The sequence below is a fragment of the Cydia pomonella genome, chromosome 12 (assembly GCF_033807575.1).
Source record: "Cydia pomonella isolate Wapato2018A chromosome 12, ilCydPomo1, whole genome shotgun sequence".
NCBI lineage: Eukaryota > Metazoa > Arthropoda > Insecta > Lepidoptera > Tortricidae > Cydia > Cydia pomonella.
Window position 1 is genome coordinate 1,742,504 of NC_084714.1, and position 16,486 is coordinate 1,758,989.

Genomic DNA, 16,486 nt, shown 5'->3' on the forward strand with positions numbered 1-16,486 from the left:
GTAACGTATTTTACAACCTGCTATTTATCCTACCTCGGGTGATGAGCTCCTCGACCATGACCTTCCTCTTCTTGTTCACGACCACGAGCCCCTTGTCGCACTTCTCCAGAATGTAGCGGGTCTGGCTGGAGCTTGTTGGCCTCTGCTTGCAGCTGTCCCTCAACCCAGTTCCCCCAGATTGCTATTTATCCTACCTCGCTTGATGAGCTCCTCGACCATGGCCTTCCTCTTCTTGTTCTCGACTACGAGCCCCTTGTCGCACTTCTCCAGAATGTAGCGGGTCTGGCTGGAGCTTGTTGGCCTCTGCTTGCAGCTGTCCCTCAACCCAGTTCCCCCAGATTGCTATTTATCCTACCTCGCTTGATGAGTTCCTCGACCATGGCCTTCCTCTTCTTGTTCTCGACTACGAGCCCCTTGTCGCACTTCTCCAGAATGTAGCGGGTCTGGCTGGAGCTTGTTGGCCTCTGCTTGCAGCTGTCCCTCAACCCAGTTCCCCCAGATTGCTATTTATCCTACCTCGCTTGATGAGTTCCTCGACCATGGCCTTCCTCTTCTTGTTCTCGACCACGAGCCCCTTGTCGCACTTCTCCAGGATGAAGCGGGCCTGGTTGGAGAGCTTGTCGGCCTGCAGCTGTCCCTCAAGCTAGTCCCCCCAGACTGCCATTTATCCTACCTCGCTTGATGAGTTCCTCGACCATGGCCTTCCTCTTCTTGTTCTCGACCACAAGCCCCTTGTCGCACTTCTCCAGGATGAAGCGGGCCTGGTTGGAGAGCTTGTCGGCCTACAGCTGTCCCTCAAGCTGGTCCCCCCAGACTGCCATTTATCCTACCTCGCTTGATGAGTTCCTCGACCATGGCCTTCCTCTTCTTGTTCTCGACCACGAGCCCCTTGTCGCACTTCTCCAGGATGAAGCGGGCCTGGTTGGAGAGCTTGTCGGCCTACAGCTGTCCCTCAAGCTAGTCCCCCCAGACTGCCATTTATCCTACCTCGCTTGATGAGTTCCTCGACCATGGCCTTCCTCTTCTTGTTCTCGACTACGAGCCCCTTGTCGCACTTCTCCAGAATGTAGCGGGTCTGGCTGGAGCTTGTTGGCCTCTGCTTGCAGCTGTCCCTCAACCCAGTTCCCCCAGATTGCTATTTATCCTACCTCGCTTGATGAGTTCCTCGACCATGGCCTTCCTCTTCTTGTTCTCGACCACGAGCCCCTTGTCGCACTTCTCCACGATGAAGCGGGCCTGGTTGGAGAGCTTGTCGGCCTGCAGCTGTCCCTCAAGCTAGTCCCCCCAGACTGCCATTTATCCTACCTCGCTTGATGAGTTCCTCGACCATGGCCTTCCTCTTCTTGTTCTCGACCACAAGCCCCTTGTCGCACTTCTCCAGGATGAAGCGGGCCTGGTTGGAGAGCTTGTCGGCCTACAGCTGTCCCTCAAGCTAGTCCCCCCAGACTGCCATTTATCCTACCTCGCTTGATGAGTTCCTCGACCATGGCCTTCCTCTTCTTGTTCTCGACCACGAGCCCCTTGTCGCACTTCTCCAGGATGAAGCGGGCCTGGTTGGAGAGCTTGTCGGCCTGCAGCTGTCCCTCAAGCTAGTCCCCCCAGACTGCCATTTATCCTACCTCGCTTGATGAGTTCCTCGACCATGGCCTTCCTCTTCTTGTTCTCGACCACGAGCCCCTTGTCGCACTTCTCCAGGATGAAGCGGGCCTGGTTGGAGAGCTTGTCGGCCTACAGCTGTCCCTCAAGCTAGTCCCCCCAGACTGCCATTTATCCTACCTCGCTTGATGAGTTCCTCGACCATGGCCTTCCTCTTCTTGTTCTCGACCACGAGCCCCTTCTCGCACTTCTCCAGGATGAAGCGGGCCTGGTTGGAGAGCTTGTCGGCCTACAGCTGTCCCTCAAGCTAGTCCCCCCAGACTGCCATTTATCCTACCTCGCTTGATGAGTTCCTCGACCATGGCCTTCCTCTTCTTGTTCTCGACCACGAGCCCCTTGTCGCACTTCTCCAGGATGAAGCGGGCCTGGTTGGAGAGCTTGTCGGCCTACAGCTGTCCCTCAAGCTAGTCCCCCCAGACTGCCATTTATCCTACCTCGCTTGATGAGTTCCTCGACCATGGCCTTCCTCTTCTTGTTCTCGACCACGAGCCCCTTGTCGCACTTCTCCAGGATGAAGCGGGCCTGGTTGGAGAGCTTGTCGGCCTCGGCCTGCAGCTGTCCCTCGAGCCAGTCCTTGCGCCGCGCGTAATACTTCATGCGGAGCGAGTAGAACTCGCGGAGAATTTCTTCCACTTTGTCATACCTGGAAGATGTTGATGCTGCAGTATTGCGTTGATATATAATTATTTGTGTCTCTCCCTCTAGCCTGCTATCCCTTTCCCTTGTAATCCTGACTCTATTCGTTTTCGTTTAAATATACAAATTTTCTTCAGATACCATTTTTAAACAATTGAAAGACAGAAATTACTATTCCACGTTGGATTTTCATGGCTCAGAATTATTCATCAATAGCCGGGTCGACACAGAGCGAGCATACAGGACCCGGCTAGTAACTGTTCGATAGGAATGCTTTATTGACATGTAAATGGGTCAATAGCGGAATATTTGTCCACGTTTTTTCTTTGGACACATCATGAACTCCGGTAACCGTCTAAGAAGTGTAATATTCTTACGGTAGATGTCGCTAGGATCCCCTAGACCCATATGGTGGGAAAATTTGCTGCCTATGGATGAGGTCTTGGTGGCTCAGATGGCAGAGCGCTGGAGTATCGATCCAGAGGCCGTGAGTTCAAGTCTCACCCGAGGCAGTAATTTTTCCACTTTTATATTTATTCTAAGCTTACTAGCATCGTTCGCAGACGTTTCTGCTTGTTAAAAATTATAGTTTAACACATTTTAATAAAGTTTACTATTGCATGATAGATAGTTGTGGCGATGAAAAGTTTAAAATAAATAAAAAAACTGCGCTTTTTCCGCAATTGTCTTGCAATATTCTGAGTTCTTATGATAATGTCTTCAAACCGAATATGAATGCGCTCAAAATTATCTACACCAATGTAAATATTAAATGGCATTTTTTTTACATTTAAGATAAGACATCTATTCAGAGATAAATTTAAGCCATTAACATCATTATTTGTTGGCCCCGTAGGACCGTGTTTTTCTCTCACTCTTAAATAAAAAAAAGCGGCCAAGTGCGAGTCGGACTCGCCCATGAAGGGTTCCGTACCATTTATGACGTATTAAAAAAAACTACATACTTACTAGATCTGGTTCCAACCAATTTTCAGTGGAAGTTTGCATGGTAATGTATATCATACATTTTTTTTAGATTTTTAATTCTGTTAATTTAGAAGTTACAGGGGGGGAGACACACATTTTGGTGTCTAAATTTTGTCAATGTGTATAAATTTTTTATTTAGGCTGTAGAGGTCAAAATGGTCTCTCAAAAATGTGTCCAAAGAAATTAGGTGTTTGAAACGCCCATATTGATTGACTCAAGTTAAACATGCACTATTAGTACTCACTTCTTAAGGCAGTTATTGTGGTCGAAAGCGTTCATACAGGTCATGGAGATGGTGGTCTGCAGCTTGAACACCTTGTGGATGCCCTCCGCCTCCACCTCGGGCAGCTTGCCTGGCAGGAGGGACACCACGAAGCGGACTGTTGTGTCTGTGTTGTATTCCTGATGAGAGTTTTAAAAATCAAGATGGTGGCAATGATGTTAGGTCTGGATTTGTGTTCGACCAGGTAAGCAAACGCAAACCGCGTGCGACTCTTTGGAGGTAAAATTGCGGCTTCAAGTCACCCAGGAAATGCGCACAGAGTTCTTAGACGGTACAAATCAACATTTGTGTCTCTTTTAAGATTTCTACCATTGGCTCTTCTCCGCAAAAGTTTCCCATTTATAATATAAGTATGGATGACTCACCCTGTACTCAGAAATGAGTGGCTTCACTTTATCCGTCCCCAACATGGGTTCTAGAACATTCTCCTTATAATTCTGCGTCCACACGCCGACCGGAAGTTCCGTGATCTCGATCTTGTCGCCGGGCAAGATGGCCGCCTCGCCGGAAATGACGTATTTGTCGCCGAAGCCCTCCACATGGCCCTTGAAGTTCTTGTACCACGGATGCATGGGTTTTGGCTCGTCCCCGTCGAGCAATAGGCTGTAAAATATTACACAATGAGGTTGGAAAGTTAAAATTCAAAGTAAGTTGACATTCATGTAAAGATCTTCTATTGACAGTGGCTTGTGTTTTGAGAAAAGGAACTGAAGTCCAGTCTTGTTATAGTCCCGTTTTTTAGCATTAAAAAGAAAAGCAATTTTGAATTTTGATGCGTCTTTTTAGAAAAACACTTTTGAAAAAGAAGTCAATTCAAATATTTAACAATTATAAATCATATACAATCATTTACATTCTTTTGCTGACATAAATAACAGTTACTGATTTTTAAAAGACATGTCAAGATCGTGAATTTACAAATTGCGCTCCATGGTAAGTAAACAAACATTAACCATGTTTACCGAAATCAAACGCACTTTGCATAAATTGTTTAGTATGATAATTTTGTTCCAAATAATGATTGATTAAAGTATAATCAATAATAATATATAGCTGACCGTATGTTCTCGACGATGTCCCGGGGGTTGTACTGCGGGATCTTGGTGGACCAGCTGGAGATGATGGACTATAAGTCTTTATGTAAAGTTTACCGTATGTTCTCGACGATGTCCCGGGGGTTGTACTGCGGGATCTTGGTGGACCAGCTGGAGATGATGGACTATATAAGTCTTTATGTAAAGTTTACCGTATGTTCTCGACGATGTCCCTGGGGTTGTACTGCGGGATCTTGGTGGACCAGCTGGAGATGATGGACTATAAGTCTTTATGTAAAGTTTACCGTATGTTCTCGACGATGTCCCGGGGGTTGTACTGCGGGATCTTGGTGGACCAGCTGGAGATGATGGACTATAAGTCTTTATGTAAAGTTTACCGTATGTTCTCGACGATGTCCCGGGGGTTGTACTGCGGGATCTTGGTGGACCAGCTGGAGATGATGGACTATAAGTCTTTATGTAAAGTTTACCGTATGTTCTCGACGATGTCCCGGGGGTTGTACTGCGGGATCTTGGTGGACCAGCTGGAGATGATGGACTATATAAGTCTTTATGTAAAGTTTACCGTATGTTCTCGACGATGTCCCTGGGGTTGTACTGCGGGATCTTGGTGGACCAGCTGGAGATGATGGACTATAAGTCTTTATGTAAAGTTTACCGTATGTTCTCGACGATGTCCCGGGGGTTGTACTGCGGGATCTTGGTGGACCAGCTGGAGATGATGGACTTTAAGTCTTTATGTAAAGTTTACCGTATGTTCTCGACGATGTCCCGGGGGTTGTACTGCGGGATCTTGGTGGACCAGCTGGAGATGATGGACTATAAGTCTTTATGTAAAGTTTACCGTATGTTCTCGACGATGTCCCGGGGGTTGTACTGCGGGATCTTGGTGGACCAGCTGGAGATGATGGACTATAAGTCTTTATGTAAAGTTTACCGTATGTTCTCGACGATGTCCCGGGGGTTGTACTGCGGGATCTTGGTGGACCAGCTGGAGATGATGGACTATATAAGTCTTTATGTAAAGTTTACCGTATGTTCTCGACGATGTCCCTGGGGTTGTACTGCGGGATCTTGGTGGACCAGCTGGAGATGATGGACTATAAGTCTTTATGTAAAGTTTACCGTATGTTCTCGACGATGTCCCGGGGGTTGTACTGCGGGATCTTGGTGGACCAGCTGGAGATGATGGACTATAAGTCTTTATGTAAAGTTTACCGTATGTTCTCGACGATGTCCCGGGGGTTGTACTGCGGGATCTTGGTGGACCAGCTGGAGATGATGGACTATAAGTCTTTATGTAAAGTTTACCGTATGTTCTCGACGATGTCCCGGGGGTTGTACTGCGGGATCTTGGTGGACCAGCCGGTGCCGATGCCCTCGGCGCCGTTCACCAGCAGCATCGGCAGGATGGGGATGTAGTACATCGGCTCGATCTTCTGGTTGTCTTCGAATTCGTGCTATGGTACAATAATATAGTACATTACGATACAAGTGCGAAAAATAGGAAATTCGAAACGAGTGGCGATAAATTAAAACACGACCGAAGGGAGTGTTTTAAATCGACACGAGTTGCGAATTACCTATTCGCACATGTATCGTACAACGTTTTACAGTACATATGGCCCTTTAAATGTTCGACACAGTAACATAATATGCTACTTCTCGCACTAGTGCTATAAAGTAGCCCCATATGTACTGTAAATGATATTAAGTGAACAGACGACTTGTTCAATTTCAATTCATCGTTTTATGAGATTTTTCGCCTAGCCTAGTGTTGTCCTTATCGCACTAAGTTTAAGAAGCCGCTTCCGTTAGCGAAACGGATATATTTACATAACATATTTAAATCTCAGCTCCCGTATCCTCTTAACAGAACGCAGCGTCAATACAACATTAGGGTTGCCTATGATTAGAAGTAATTTTATAATTTTTTTTTTGTTTTTTTCGCTTATGGCCCCGGCGGAAGACCAGCGTTGGCCCATCTAGGCTAACACCATGTTGAATCGGGACCATTTCGTGGCTAATATGTGTCATGTCGCCGGACCATGGGGGGAGGAACGTCCTCAAAGTAGACCCCAGATGCGTCGGGATGACGACATCAAAAGGACTGCGGGGAAAAAGTGGCTCCAGGTCGCACAGAACAGAAGGAGGCCTACACCCGAATGGTAGAGAAGGGCTAAAGAAGAAGAAGAAGAAGAAGAAAGAGATGTGTCATGTAATGTAATGTTATATGTTGTAATGTTATGTATAAGTTTCTTTTTGTTCCTCTGTCTATCTGTATATACCAACTGGGGAAGTACCTCCACCTTACAGAAAACCGCAGCCAAATAACACTTGACCCTACTCATAGTGTTGTGTTCCTGCCGGTGAGTAAGGTTGCCAGAGCTCAACGAGGGGGGTGGGGTTAGGGTCGGCAACGTGCATGTAACTCCTCTGGAGTTGCAGGTGTACGTAGGCTACGGAGACTGCTTACCATCAGGCAGGCCGTATGCTTGTTTGCCACCGACGTAGTATAAAAAAAAATTTTTTGGCATGAATAAACAATTAGTATTAAAATAAATAAATAATCCCTACCCATTTTTAAAACACGTCTAAAAGAACACTATTTATCTCTCTCTTAGTCATGCTCCTTACACTCATATCTTTTTCTTACCTGGTCGTTATTTTTCTCTTGCTTGATTACTCATTATGTATTTATGTATTTTTTGTAGGTATATGTAGTGTATTATTGTTGCCTATATAATATATGTAGTTTATGTAGTTTATTTCTCATTGTTTGTAGTTTCTATTTACTTATTTTATAAACTTTACACTTATGTGGTTTTGGACTGCCCAATAACTTTATTTCTAGCCACTGAATCGCTATCTGAAGGTTGTCTGGAAGAGATCGCTCTTTAGCGATAAGTCCGCCTGTTGTTACCTACTTACTTATGTCCTTTTTTTGTTTGTAACATGTATGTTTCTTTGTAGTGCACAATAAAGTATTTTATTATTATAATAGTTACCACTAGCAGCGGGTCGTCGTGGGGATGGAACACGAGCCTGGCCAGCGGCGACATGAGCGTGAAGATGTATCGGGGGCTGGCGGAGTCCTTGCCGCCGCTGAGCCGCGTGCCGAACTGCCCGCGCGGCTCCAGCAGGTTGATGTTGTTGGAGCCCACGTAGTTCTGCGCCAGGTTCACGATCGTCATCGACAGGGACTGCTCCCCTGTGGGGTTACATGTCGGACGTTATTATACACATAAATAAATAAATATTATAAGGACATTCTTACACAAATTGACCAGTACCCCTAGTGTAATTAAATTCGATTTTGAAACGTGACGTACGCGTTTGCGTTTAGTCTCATTTTGTATTGGATTTAGAAAGAGCGCGCCAAGCGGGACGTTTTGGAAACTCAAAATCCTATACAAAATGAGACTTAACGCAAACGCGTTCGTCACGTTATGATGTCGATAAAATTTACACTAGGGGTACTGGTCCCACGGTGCGCCAAGAAGGCTTATGTTGTGGGTACTCAGACAATATACAATGTGTTTGTGCACGTATAGTGGAGCCGTTAACCACGTATAGTACGATTAATTTTATCGACAAATCACCCCCCATACCTATGTTTTTTCTCAACCATTTTAAAAATGCACCCTTCCAAAGTTTTATGGCGCCAAACACGACTGCTGACTGCCGACTGGCATTACAGAAGGTCTTGTTTGGACTCGTGTAACTTGTAAAAGGTTTTAACTAGGGCTATCATTTTGATGTCAACTTTTAGCTGATATCCTGTACTATCATTTGACAATAAAAAAATTACGGGTCAATGACCTAGTTTTTGAAAAAAAATGATAAAATAAAAAAAAAAGTAATTTTTTAAAGACAATTTTTATCTTTGTTATTATTGTGTAAAATTCTCTGTGACATTTATGCTTGAAATTTATGTCCCAATTCACAAGCTATCGAATGATTATTATTTATAGCCATCATAGTTTTGCTTTTAGCTTCTAGGTAATCACTAAGGAAGAGCGGTGTTCCTTAACACAGGTATTTCTATACTTAAAAAGGGACACCAACCTGTATTTTGTTAAATATGCTTGTGAGAGAATAAATCATTTTTCATTTTCATTTCATTTTTCATATTTTATATATAGCATAAAGCAAGGAGTGCTTTTTCTAAAAAAAAAATTAAGCGCGACTTTTTCGTCCGCACCGTTTTTTCGACATTTTTGAATGGGGTGGATATTAATCCACCCATTTCTTGTGTTTATGCTGATTTTGTACCATCAATAGGACTGTTAGAAAATGTACTATTTACCACATTTTACAATAGAAGTTTTTAAATCTATAACTGAAAAGTTGTATTTGTACATTATGTATTAGGTAAGGTTAGGTTAGTAAACAAGAATTTACCAACGAGTGTGAATTGAAACCCGAAGCCGAAGGCGACGGCTTAATTAGCACGAGTTCGTTATTCATGTACTGTCCGTTATTATCACGTGTGAGCGAAAAAAAAAAAAAGAAAAAAAAAAATTCTTTACAGTCCTAGGTCGAAATTTAAGATTTCCGGACCGCATCGCCTACGTGAAATAACACCCTTTAGGAGCAAGTGTGATGAAAATATCCGTTACATACCGTGATGGTAAGCGGAATGTTCGGCTACTGAACCAGCCAGCTGCGCCACCTTGACCTCTCGCTTGTCGTTACGCTTGATGCACGTGAAGATCACCTTACGTTGGCCGGGCTTCAGCCCGTCCACCATTGATGGGATAGACCTGGAAATTATTATTTATTACTAACAATACAATACAAATACACTTTATTGCACACCTCAATACAGAAACAGTACAAATAATACAACACATAAAGAAGAGGTAAACAACAGGCGGTCTTATCGCTAAAAAGCGATCTCTTCCAGACAACCTTAGGTAGCGGAATTAAAAAAAAAAAATGTTATCTCAGTACAATGTGTTTGTCCACGTATAGTCGAGCCGTTTACCACGTATAATACGATGAATTTTATAGACAAATCACCCCCCATACCTATGTTTTTCCTCAACCATTTTAAAACTGTACCCCTTCAAAGTTTTATCTGCCAAACACGACTGCACTTGGTTAACATACCATTATCTGTCCATTTACCTATCGCACATTAAAAAAATAAAAATCATTCGATAGCTTATGAATTAGGACATTCATTTCAAGCATAAATGTAACCATAGAGACTATACATCTCTATTGTATTGTAGTAATTATTTATTTTAAGATTATTATAATGTAATGTTTAACCAGGTATTGGCTGTTGTATTTATAAATGTTGTTATGTACTTTTCATGTCACTATATGCTGTTACTATAAATGTTGTATTGACTTGTAAAAGAGCCCTTGAGGCCTACTTGCAGAATAAAATTTTGAATTTTGAATAGAAAATTTTCCACAATTACTCGAGAATTGATAACAAAGACAAAAATTGTCTTCAAAAATGTACTTTTTATTACATATTATCTTTTTTTCGAAAACGAGAACTTGACTAGGACGGCTACAATATAACTTGCAAGCTGCAATTTGCCAACAGACATTTTAATTGAAAATTACTGAATAATTAGCAATTGATTTTCTTACCTAACATTGTCACCATTAGAGAAGAGAACCAGCTCCAAATTAACGAAATCCGAATACGAGACAGCTTTAGTCTCCTTAGTGTACAAATATCTCTCCGGCAGCCCAATTTCTTTCCTACGTTTCACTTCATCCATGTGATTTGTCAACCACTCCTTCCTCTGGTCAGCGCCCTTCTTCGAAAACGCCAACTCAATATGGTGGTCATCCGTAGGCCCACCATACTTGAACTTAATCCTATGCCTTTCCATGTTCTGGAAATATTCTTTAGCCTCCTTAGATGTGGAGGTACCCAAACCTTTGTAGTACTTTATATTGTAAGTGTGATGATTTTCAGTATCTCTCTTCCATTCCTCGAATTCTGGGAGAGAGTAAAAAGATATCTCTTTATCTTTCTTTGTTGCTTTCACGATAGGCGTGATGAATTCTTCTAGGAACGGCAGCTTGAGCAATTCGGGCCAGTTGTGGTGTATAAAGTTAATGATGAGACCTTTGATGTGAGAACCGTCTTGATCCTGATCGGCCATAATCATGCATTTACCGTAACGCAAGGATTTCAAGTCGTCCATAGTGTTATATTTCTTCTTGTATTGGAGACCGAGGATCTTAATTAAGTTATTAATCTCAACATTCTCAAGTACCTGCTTGTGAGACGCGTCTCTCACGTTTAAAGGTTTACCCTTCAAGGGAAAGACTCCGTAATGGTCCCTGCCCACTACGCTGAGCCCAGAGACGGCTAAAGTCTTGGCTGAGTCTCCCTCGGTGAGAATCAAAGTGCAGAGATGTGCATTTTTCGTGCCAGCGTCGTTTGCGTCTTCTAATTTCGGTATACCTTTAAGTTTACTCTGTTTTTTACCGGAAGTTTTGACAAGCTCGGCTTGAGCCTTAAATTTGGCCCAGGTGAGGACAGACTCAACGAGCCCGCTCTTGCTTACCGCTGTTATAAACTTGTCTGTAAATGTGCATTTTGACCCAAAGCTCTTAGCTTGAAGAGTCATGTTTTCTTTCGTCTGCGAGTCAAAGGTTGGGTTCACAATTAAACAATTGATGAACAGCCACATATGATTCTTAACCTGGAAAGGCTTAATATTAACGCCACCTTTATTTTTCTTCTTTAATACTTCAATTACATGCTTAACTATATTATCAGCTACTGAGTCAACATGTTTTCCACCTTTAGTGGTGGCGATAGAGTTTACGAAGGAGACTTGCTGGAATCCTCTGTCAGATAGAGTCAAAGCGACCTCCCAGCGGTCGTTGACTTTCTCGTAAACAACCTTCAACGGCTGTCCGTTCTCATCTTCTTTACCTTTGATATATAAGTCTATATAATCCTTAAATTTATTGATTTTCAATCTTTCACCATTCAAATAAACCTTAACACCTGCGGTTGAAGCGGCGACGTCGTAGGCTCGGCGCGACATGAGCGCAACTATGTCATCTTCTAACTTCTCCATTTTAAACTTAGCCAAATCGGGGCTAAAAGTCACTTTAGTAAAATCATCATCTCGTCCCGCCTCTTTAATTTTAGGCTCAGAGGCCTTTGTCATGTTTGATCCCCAGGTCTGCTTGAAATGCTTTTTGTACTGTTTAGAAGCAGTTTCAACTGTGAATTTTGTGGAAAAGATGTTGCAGAGTTTTGCACCGTAACCGTTTCTGCCTCCTGTCACCTTTTCCTCTTCGTCATTGTAGTTGGATGAAGTGAGGAGGTGCCCGAAGATCATGGTGGGCACGTACATCTTCTCTTCCTTATGCATGACGACAGGGATACCGCAACCATTGTTGTACACTGAGATAGTGTTTGTTTCTTGGTTGATCTCAATTCTTATTACATCCATTTTGGGATCTCTCTGCTTGTTGTCAGCCGCGTTCACGAGGATTTCATCATATATCTTGTACAAACCTGGAAATCATAGATTTTTTAATGTAACAAGTTTTTATACAAAATTTAATTTTATCAAGGTGCATTGGGATAACTTCGAAAGTAGGGTAATTTTGAATAATAATTATAGCGGTCTAACAAGTATGTCACTAGAAAAAGGCGCCTATTTCAAATTTTTTATGGGTCAATTACCCTTCGCGCCTACTTTTTTCTTTTAATTTTCTGCTTTTTTCTACTGGCGGAAATTGTTTGACAGACAGACAGGTATCAAGATTCTAAGAAGCCCCAAACTCCATGAGAGTGCAGTGGTTTTGGAAAAGAATTCCTGAGACTATTTTCACTCTGTCATCACATCAATACAGTTTAAGTTTTTTTAATTTTATTTTATATAACGAAAGGCAGGCGTTTGACCACGATCTCACGTGAACTAAATATGTAGTGGGTCTAATTTACCTTGCATGAATTCATTAATGAACAGGTAAACAAATTTATTCTGTAATCTTAAGCCCGTCACAGATGGAGCGATAATATACCAAATGATATATAGCAAGGCATCTTACGATTTATTTTACGTACCATTTGACAGAGTCCATACACGAAGCTATAATATATATTTTGGTATCTTACGATATCTTATAGCAAAGCATCTTAAGATACGTTGCGATATATCGCTCAGTATATTACGTTATATTTTGGTATATTTCGTCTCTCTCACAATGTAAGTGCGAGACAGCAATATATATTTGAATGTCTGTAATGGGTTTTAAGATTGGTTTATATTTATAGTGGAGCTATGAAATATGATAATATAATTTATATAATAATACAAAGCTCAACCAACTTACAAGTTTAGTGTCCTACAATTTTATATGTTACAGGGAATTCATTCAAGATTTAATGAGTAATTTTTCCACAATGATTAGCTTTATTTTGTAATCAAGACATTAAAAAAGGAATAAACACAACTGAAAGACTGTGTTGATTTAATCTCTCACATTTATTTTTATTTTTTTATTTAAAACAATATACAGCATTACAGTCGAAACCAAAGCACTGTACAATTCAGATTATAAAATAGGATTACACAATAGGAAAAACAGATCACAATCAACGTTCGTCCATCACCTCGCAATAGCGCAGACACATCTGATAAACAGCCATCCATCGACTTGCAAACATATCACAATCTGGTGCCCATGACAGAAGGGAGTTCAACAGCCTTAGGGTTTTTATGTGCACATGAAATAATGATCCCTATAACAATATTTTTTATAATAATATGGAGTAACTGTCATATAAAATGTTTGTAGACATTTACAGCATACATTTAAATAAAAACGTAGCATTTATCATTATTATTATTATGTAATTATAGACGAGCAGCTATTTAGCTGATGAGCCTTTGTAAAGTCGTATCACATCACTAAGTAACATCAGTGTCACTAATTTTAACCACATTGACCTAAGGAGCAGTCACAACACTGTTGAGTAAACTAACGGTTCCAAGCCGCCAAGACACGATTGGACAAAAAACCGGACAAAGTCAAGGGTTCCGTACTTTTTAGTATTTGTTGTTATGGCGGCAACAGAAATACATCATCTGTGAAAATTTCAACTGTCTAGCTACCACGGTTCATGAGATACAGCCTGTGACAGACGGACGGACGGACGGACAGGGTCTTAGTAATAGGGTTCTGTTTTGGTACGGAACCCTAAAAATGTAGTAGTAGTGGAATTGCCAACAATTCTTAGGCTGTGGCCTCGGGGTCTTGCGGCTGATAGTTCTCTTGTTGATTATATTGTGAATGTCAGGGTGGTTGTAACAGTGGGTAACAATCTTAAAACACTTTCTCCAGGCTTTTGAGTGTAAAAATTTGGTAAAAACTATTTCATCAATTATTTTTTAATTACACCCATCCAAAACAGACTTGAAGCTGTCATAGAGACCATCATTTGACATAAGTAATAGTATTGGGTCATTATCTATGAAATTGGCGTTTTTGTTCATAAGTATTAGTCATGTCATAGTTTATTTATTTTAATAGTAACTTCAAAGTATTTTTTAATTTCATTACAGCCCTACATAACAATGATTTTACATACAATTATTTGCTACTTTTACTGTTTTGTGTATTCAGAATACCACCCTGAAAACAGCTCTTTTTATGTGCTACCGGCTTGAGTACTTAAATGACTTATAATTTTTCTGACGGAACAGATTTTTACAACAATATGATATAGAAAATGTGCCTTAAAAATGTCTCAGATTACTGGCAAAAATTTGTTTGGTTTGAAAATGCCATCACAAAATAATCCGCAAAATTCATTGTATGCAAAATTTCGTTAAGTTCTCCATACAAATTTCATAGGTAATGACCTAATATATAGGCTTTCTTTCAGAACCCAAGGAGGTTTAGAACTTACCCGGCACGAAATTCAGCTCCCGCTGAACCATGCACTCCTTCTCCTTATCGAAGACCCACATGGTCTCATGGGCCCGTTCAACAGACCCGATGTATGTATCCGGACGGAGCAAGATGTGCTCCAGCTGAGATTTCTTCTGGTAAATCTTCTCGATTGAACCCTTCTGGTTTTTGGATGCGGGTGCTGCCACTGGGGCATCCCCGGTGCCATTTGTGGCTGCCGACATCTTGTTGAACATAGACTGGAAAGGGGTTTTGGTAACCATAAATTTTCTTAGTAAAATGGGGGACATGACGAAACTAAGATGAGGGTTCCGATTTTGCCACTGTGGCAACAAACCCTATAAAGGATAAATTCGTAATCAGAATCCTTACAGCTCAACAGTTTACTAACTTAACTGGGTTGTTAGCACCCAGAGGCCTAGAAAAGGCCTTTAGTTCCATATTCCATACATTTTTTTCCGAATTAAAATTAGTCTTGATAGGCTTTCGCTTGTAGGTGTAAGATGGTTAAATATTATGGGTATAAGAAACTTATTTAGCAAGATGTTATTTTTACATTTTAATCTCATATTAACTTGTTAAATTAAGAATATTGTTTATCCAGTCTTTTAGGGTAATGATTAGTAATAGGGATCTAGCTTTTTAGTGAAAATCATATCAATAGGATCCGTTACTTCAAATGGAGGGAAAATATGATCTACCCTCAACCCCCAAATAAGCATCTCCTAAAAATAATTATAACCCCGCAACTATTCATATCGTAAAACTGAGTAAAGCGAATACCATGAGCTAACTAATTACAGTGCTCCGTTGATCAATAACAACGACCTATTGCAATAATAAATTATGGAGTCCCGTGAAAGTACATATGTAACGGTTGCAAATAATACGAATTGTTAATTCATACTGAGCACTTAGAACACATCCCAAGAATACCCATTACAGTAACACATTATCAAGTCAGTGTGCATATAGACATTCACAACAACAAAATAGAATTTTGACCGTTACCGACCAAAATGCCGCCAAGATTTCGCACTCACCTTTATATCAGCCATTTTGTGCGTGGTGCTTATAAAGCGTGTGCGATCTACGCGATATGTTGCTTGTCTTAAAAATAAGACAAAACGTGAGTAACTAGTAATTACTTTTGAAAGTTAACATTTTTAATTCTAATAATATGCAATAGCACGACAACCACAAAATGACGACGCGCTGACAATGTCCATAGACAAGAAAAACAAATTGCTCTATAAACGGCTAGACGCCCTAAGTCTATGGTCATAGGACGCCAACTAATTCAAAGCCAGTCCAGACGATATGATTAAATCGTCTGATTTGATTAGAAAAGTAATTAGCGTCAATCTCTAATTTAATCACCAATTTTAGATTTATGGTGTTTTTTTTTAATAGGACCTTATTACACAGAATGACTAACTGCTACAGTAAGCTCAATAAAGCTTGTGTACATATAGTCGTTACATTTGTAGCTGGCCCTCGACGGCTTATCCATTGTCTATTGTTAACAAAAAAAAGGGCCCGGTCACTTTAACCGGTTATTTAATTACAACTCCTATGGTAATTGAAATAAGAATCAAAATGAATAAATGGAAAAAAAATTGCGAGTTGTTGTGTGGTCCCTATACGGTTACTGAGTGCTGGCGAGTCGAACGCTACCGAACCAGCCTAAAATGTGTCCTGGATATGCGTAACAAAGGCGCGTTATCGTAGAGCACACCTACACTGGTTTTTTGAGCGTTAGACTAGTCCGCGCTCAGGTGCCAATTAGAATTATACGTCCCTTTTTTGCAGGTGCACGCGCCGTTTTAGGTAACAATACTAATAGACAATGGATAAGCCGTTGAAGGCCAGTTACAAATCTAACGACTATACTTACTTTACTATTTGGTAGTGGGTACTTAGACAACGATACATTTAATCCCCCCCTCA

General features: G+C 41.3%; 1 protein-coding gene across 1 annotated transcript in view; it reads right to left on the bottom strand.

Annotated features, from left to right (window-relative positions):
• The window catches only part of LOC133523257 (DNA topoisomerase 2), a 34,555-nt gene extending 18,781 nt beyond the window's left edge, over positions 1 to 15,774 (bottom strand). Inside the window, exons 1-9 of the mRNA XM_061858745.1 lie at positions 15,580 to 15,774; positions 14,535 to 14,775; positions 10,232 to 12,131; positions 9,245 to 9,384; positions 7,627 to 7,829; positions 5,930 to 6,078; positions 3,929 to 4,166; positions 3,525 to 3,682; positions 2,091 to 2,299 (exon numbers count right to left, since the gene is read on the bottom strand). Coding sequence (XP_061714729.1) covers positions 2,091 to 2,299; positions 3,525 to 3,682; positions 3,929 to 4,166; positions 5,930 to 6,078; positions 7,627 to 7,829; positions 9,245 to 9,384; positions 10,232 to 12,131; positions 14,535 to 14,775; positions 15,580 to 15,594 — 3,253 coding nt within the window. The 5' untranslated portion in view covers positions 15,595 to 15,774. The remainder of the gene's footprint in view (positions 1 to 2,090; positions 2,300 to 3,524; positions 3,683 to 3,928; positions 4,167 to 5,929; positions 6,079 to 7,626; positions 7,830 to 9,244; positions 9,385 to 10,231; positions 12,132 to 14,534; positions 14,776 to 15,579) is intronic.
• Between the last annotated feature and the right edge of the window lie 712 nt (positions 15,775 to 16,486).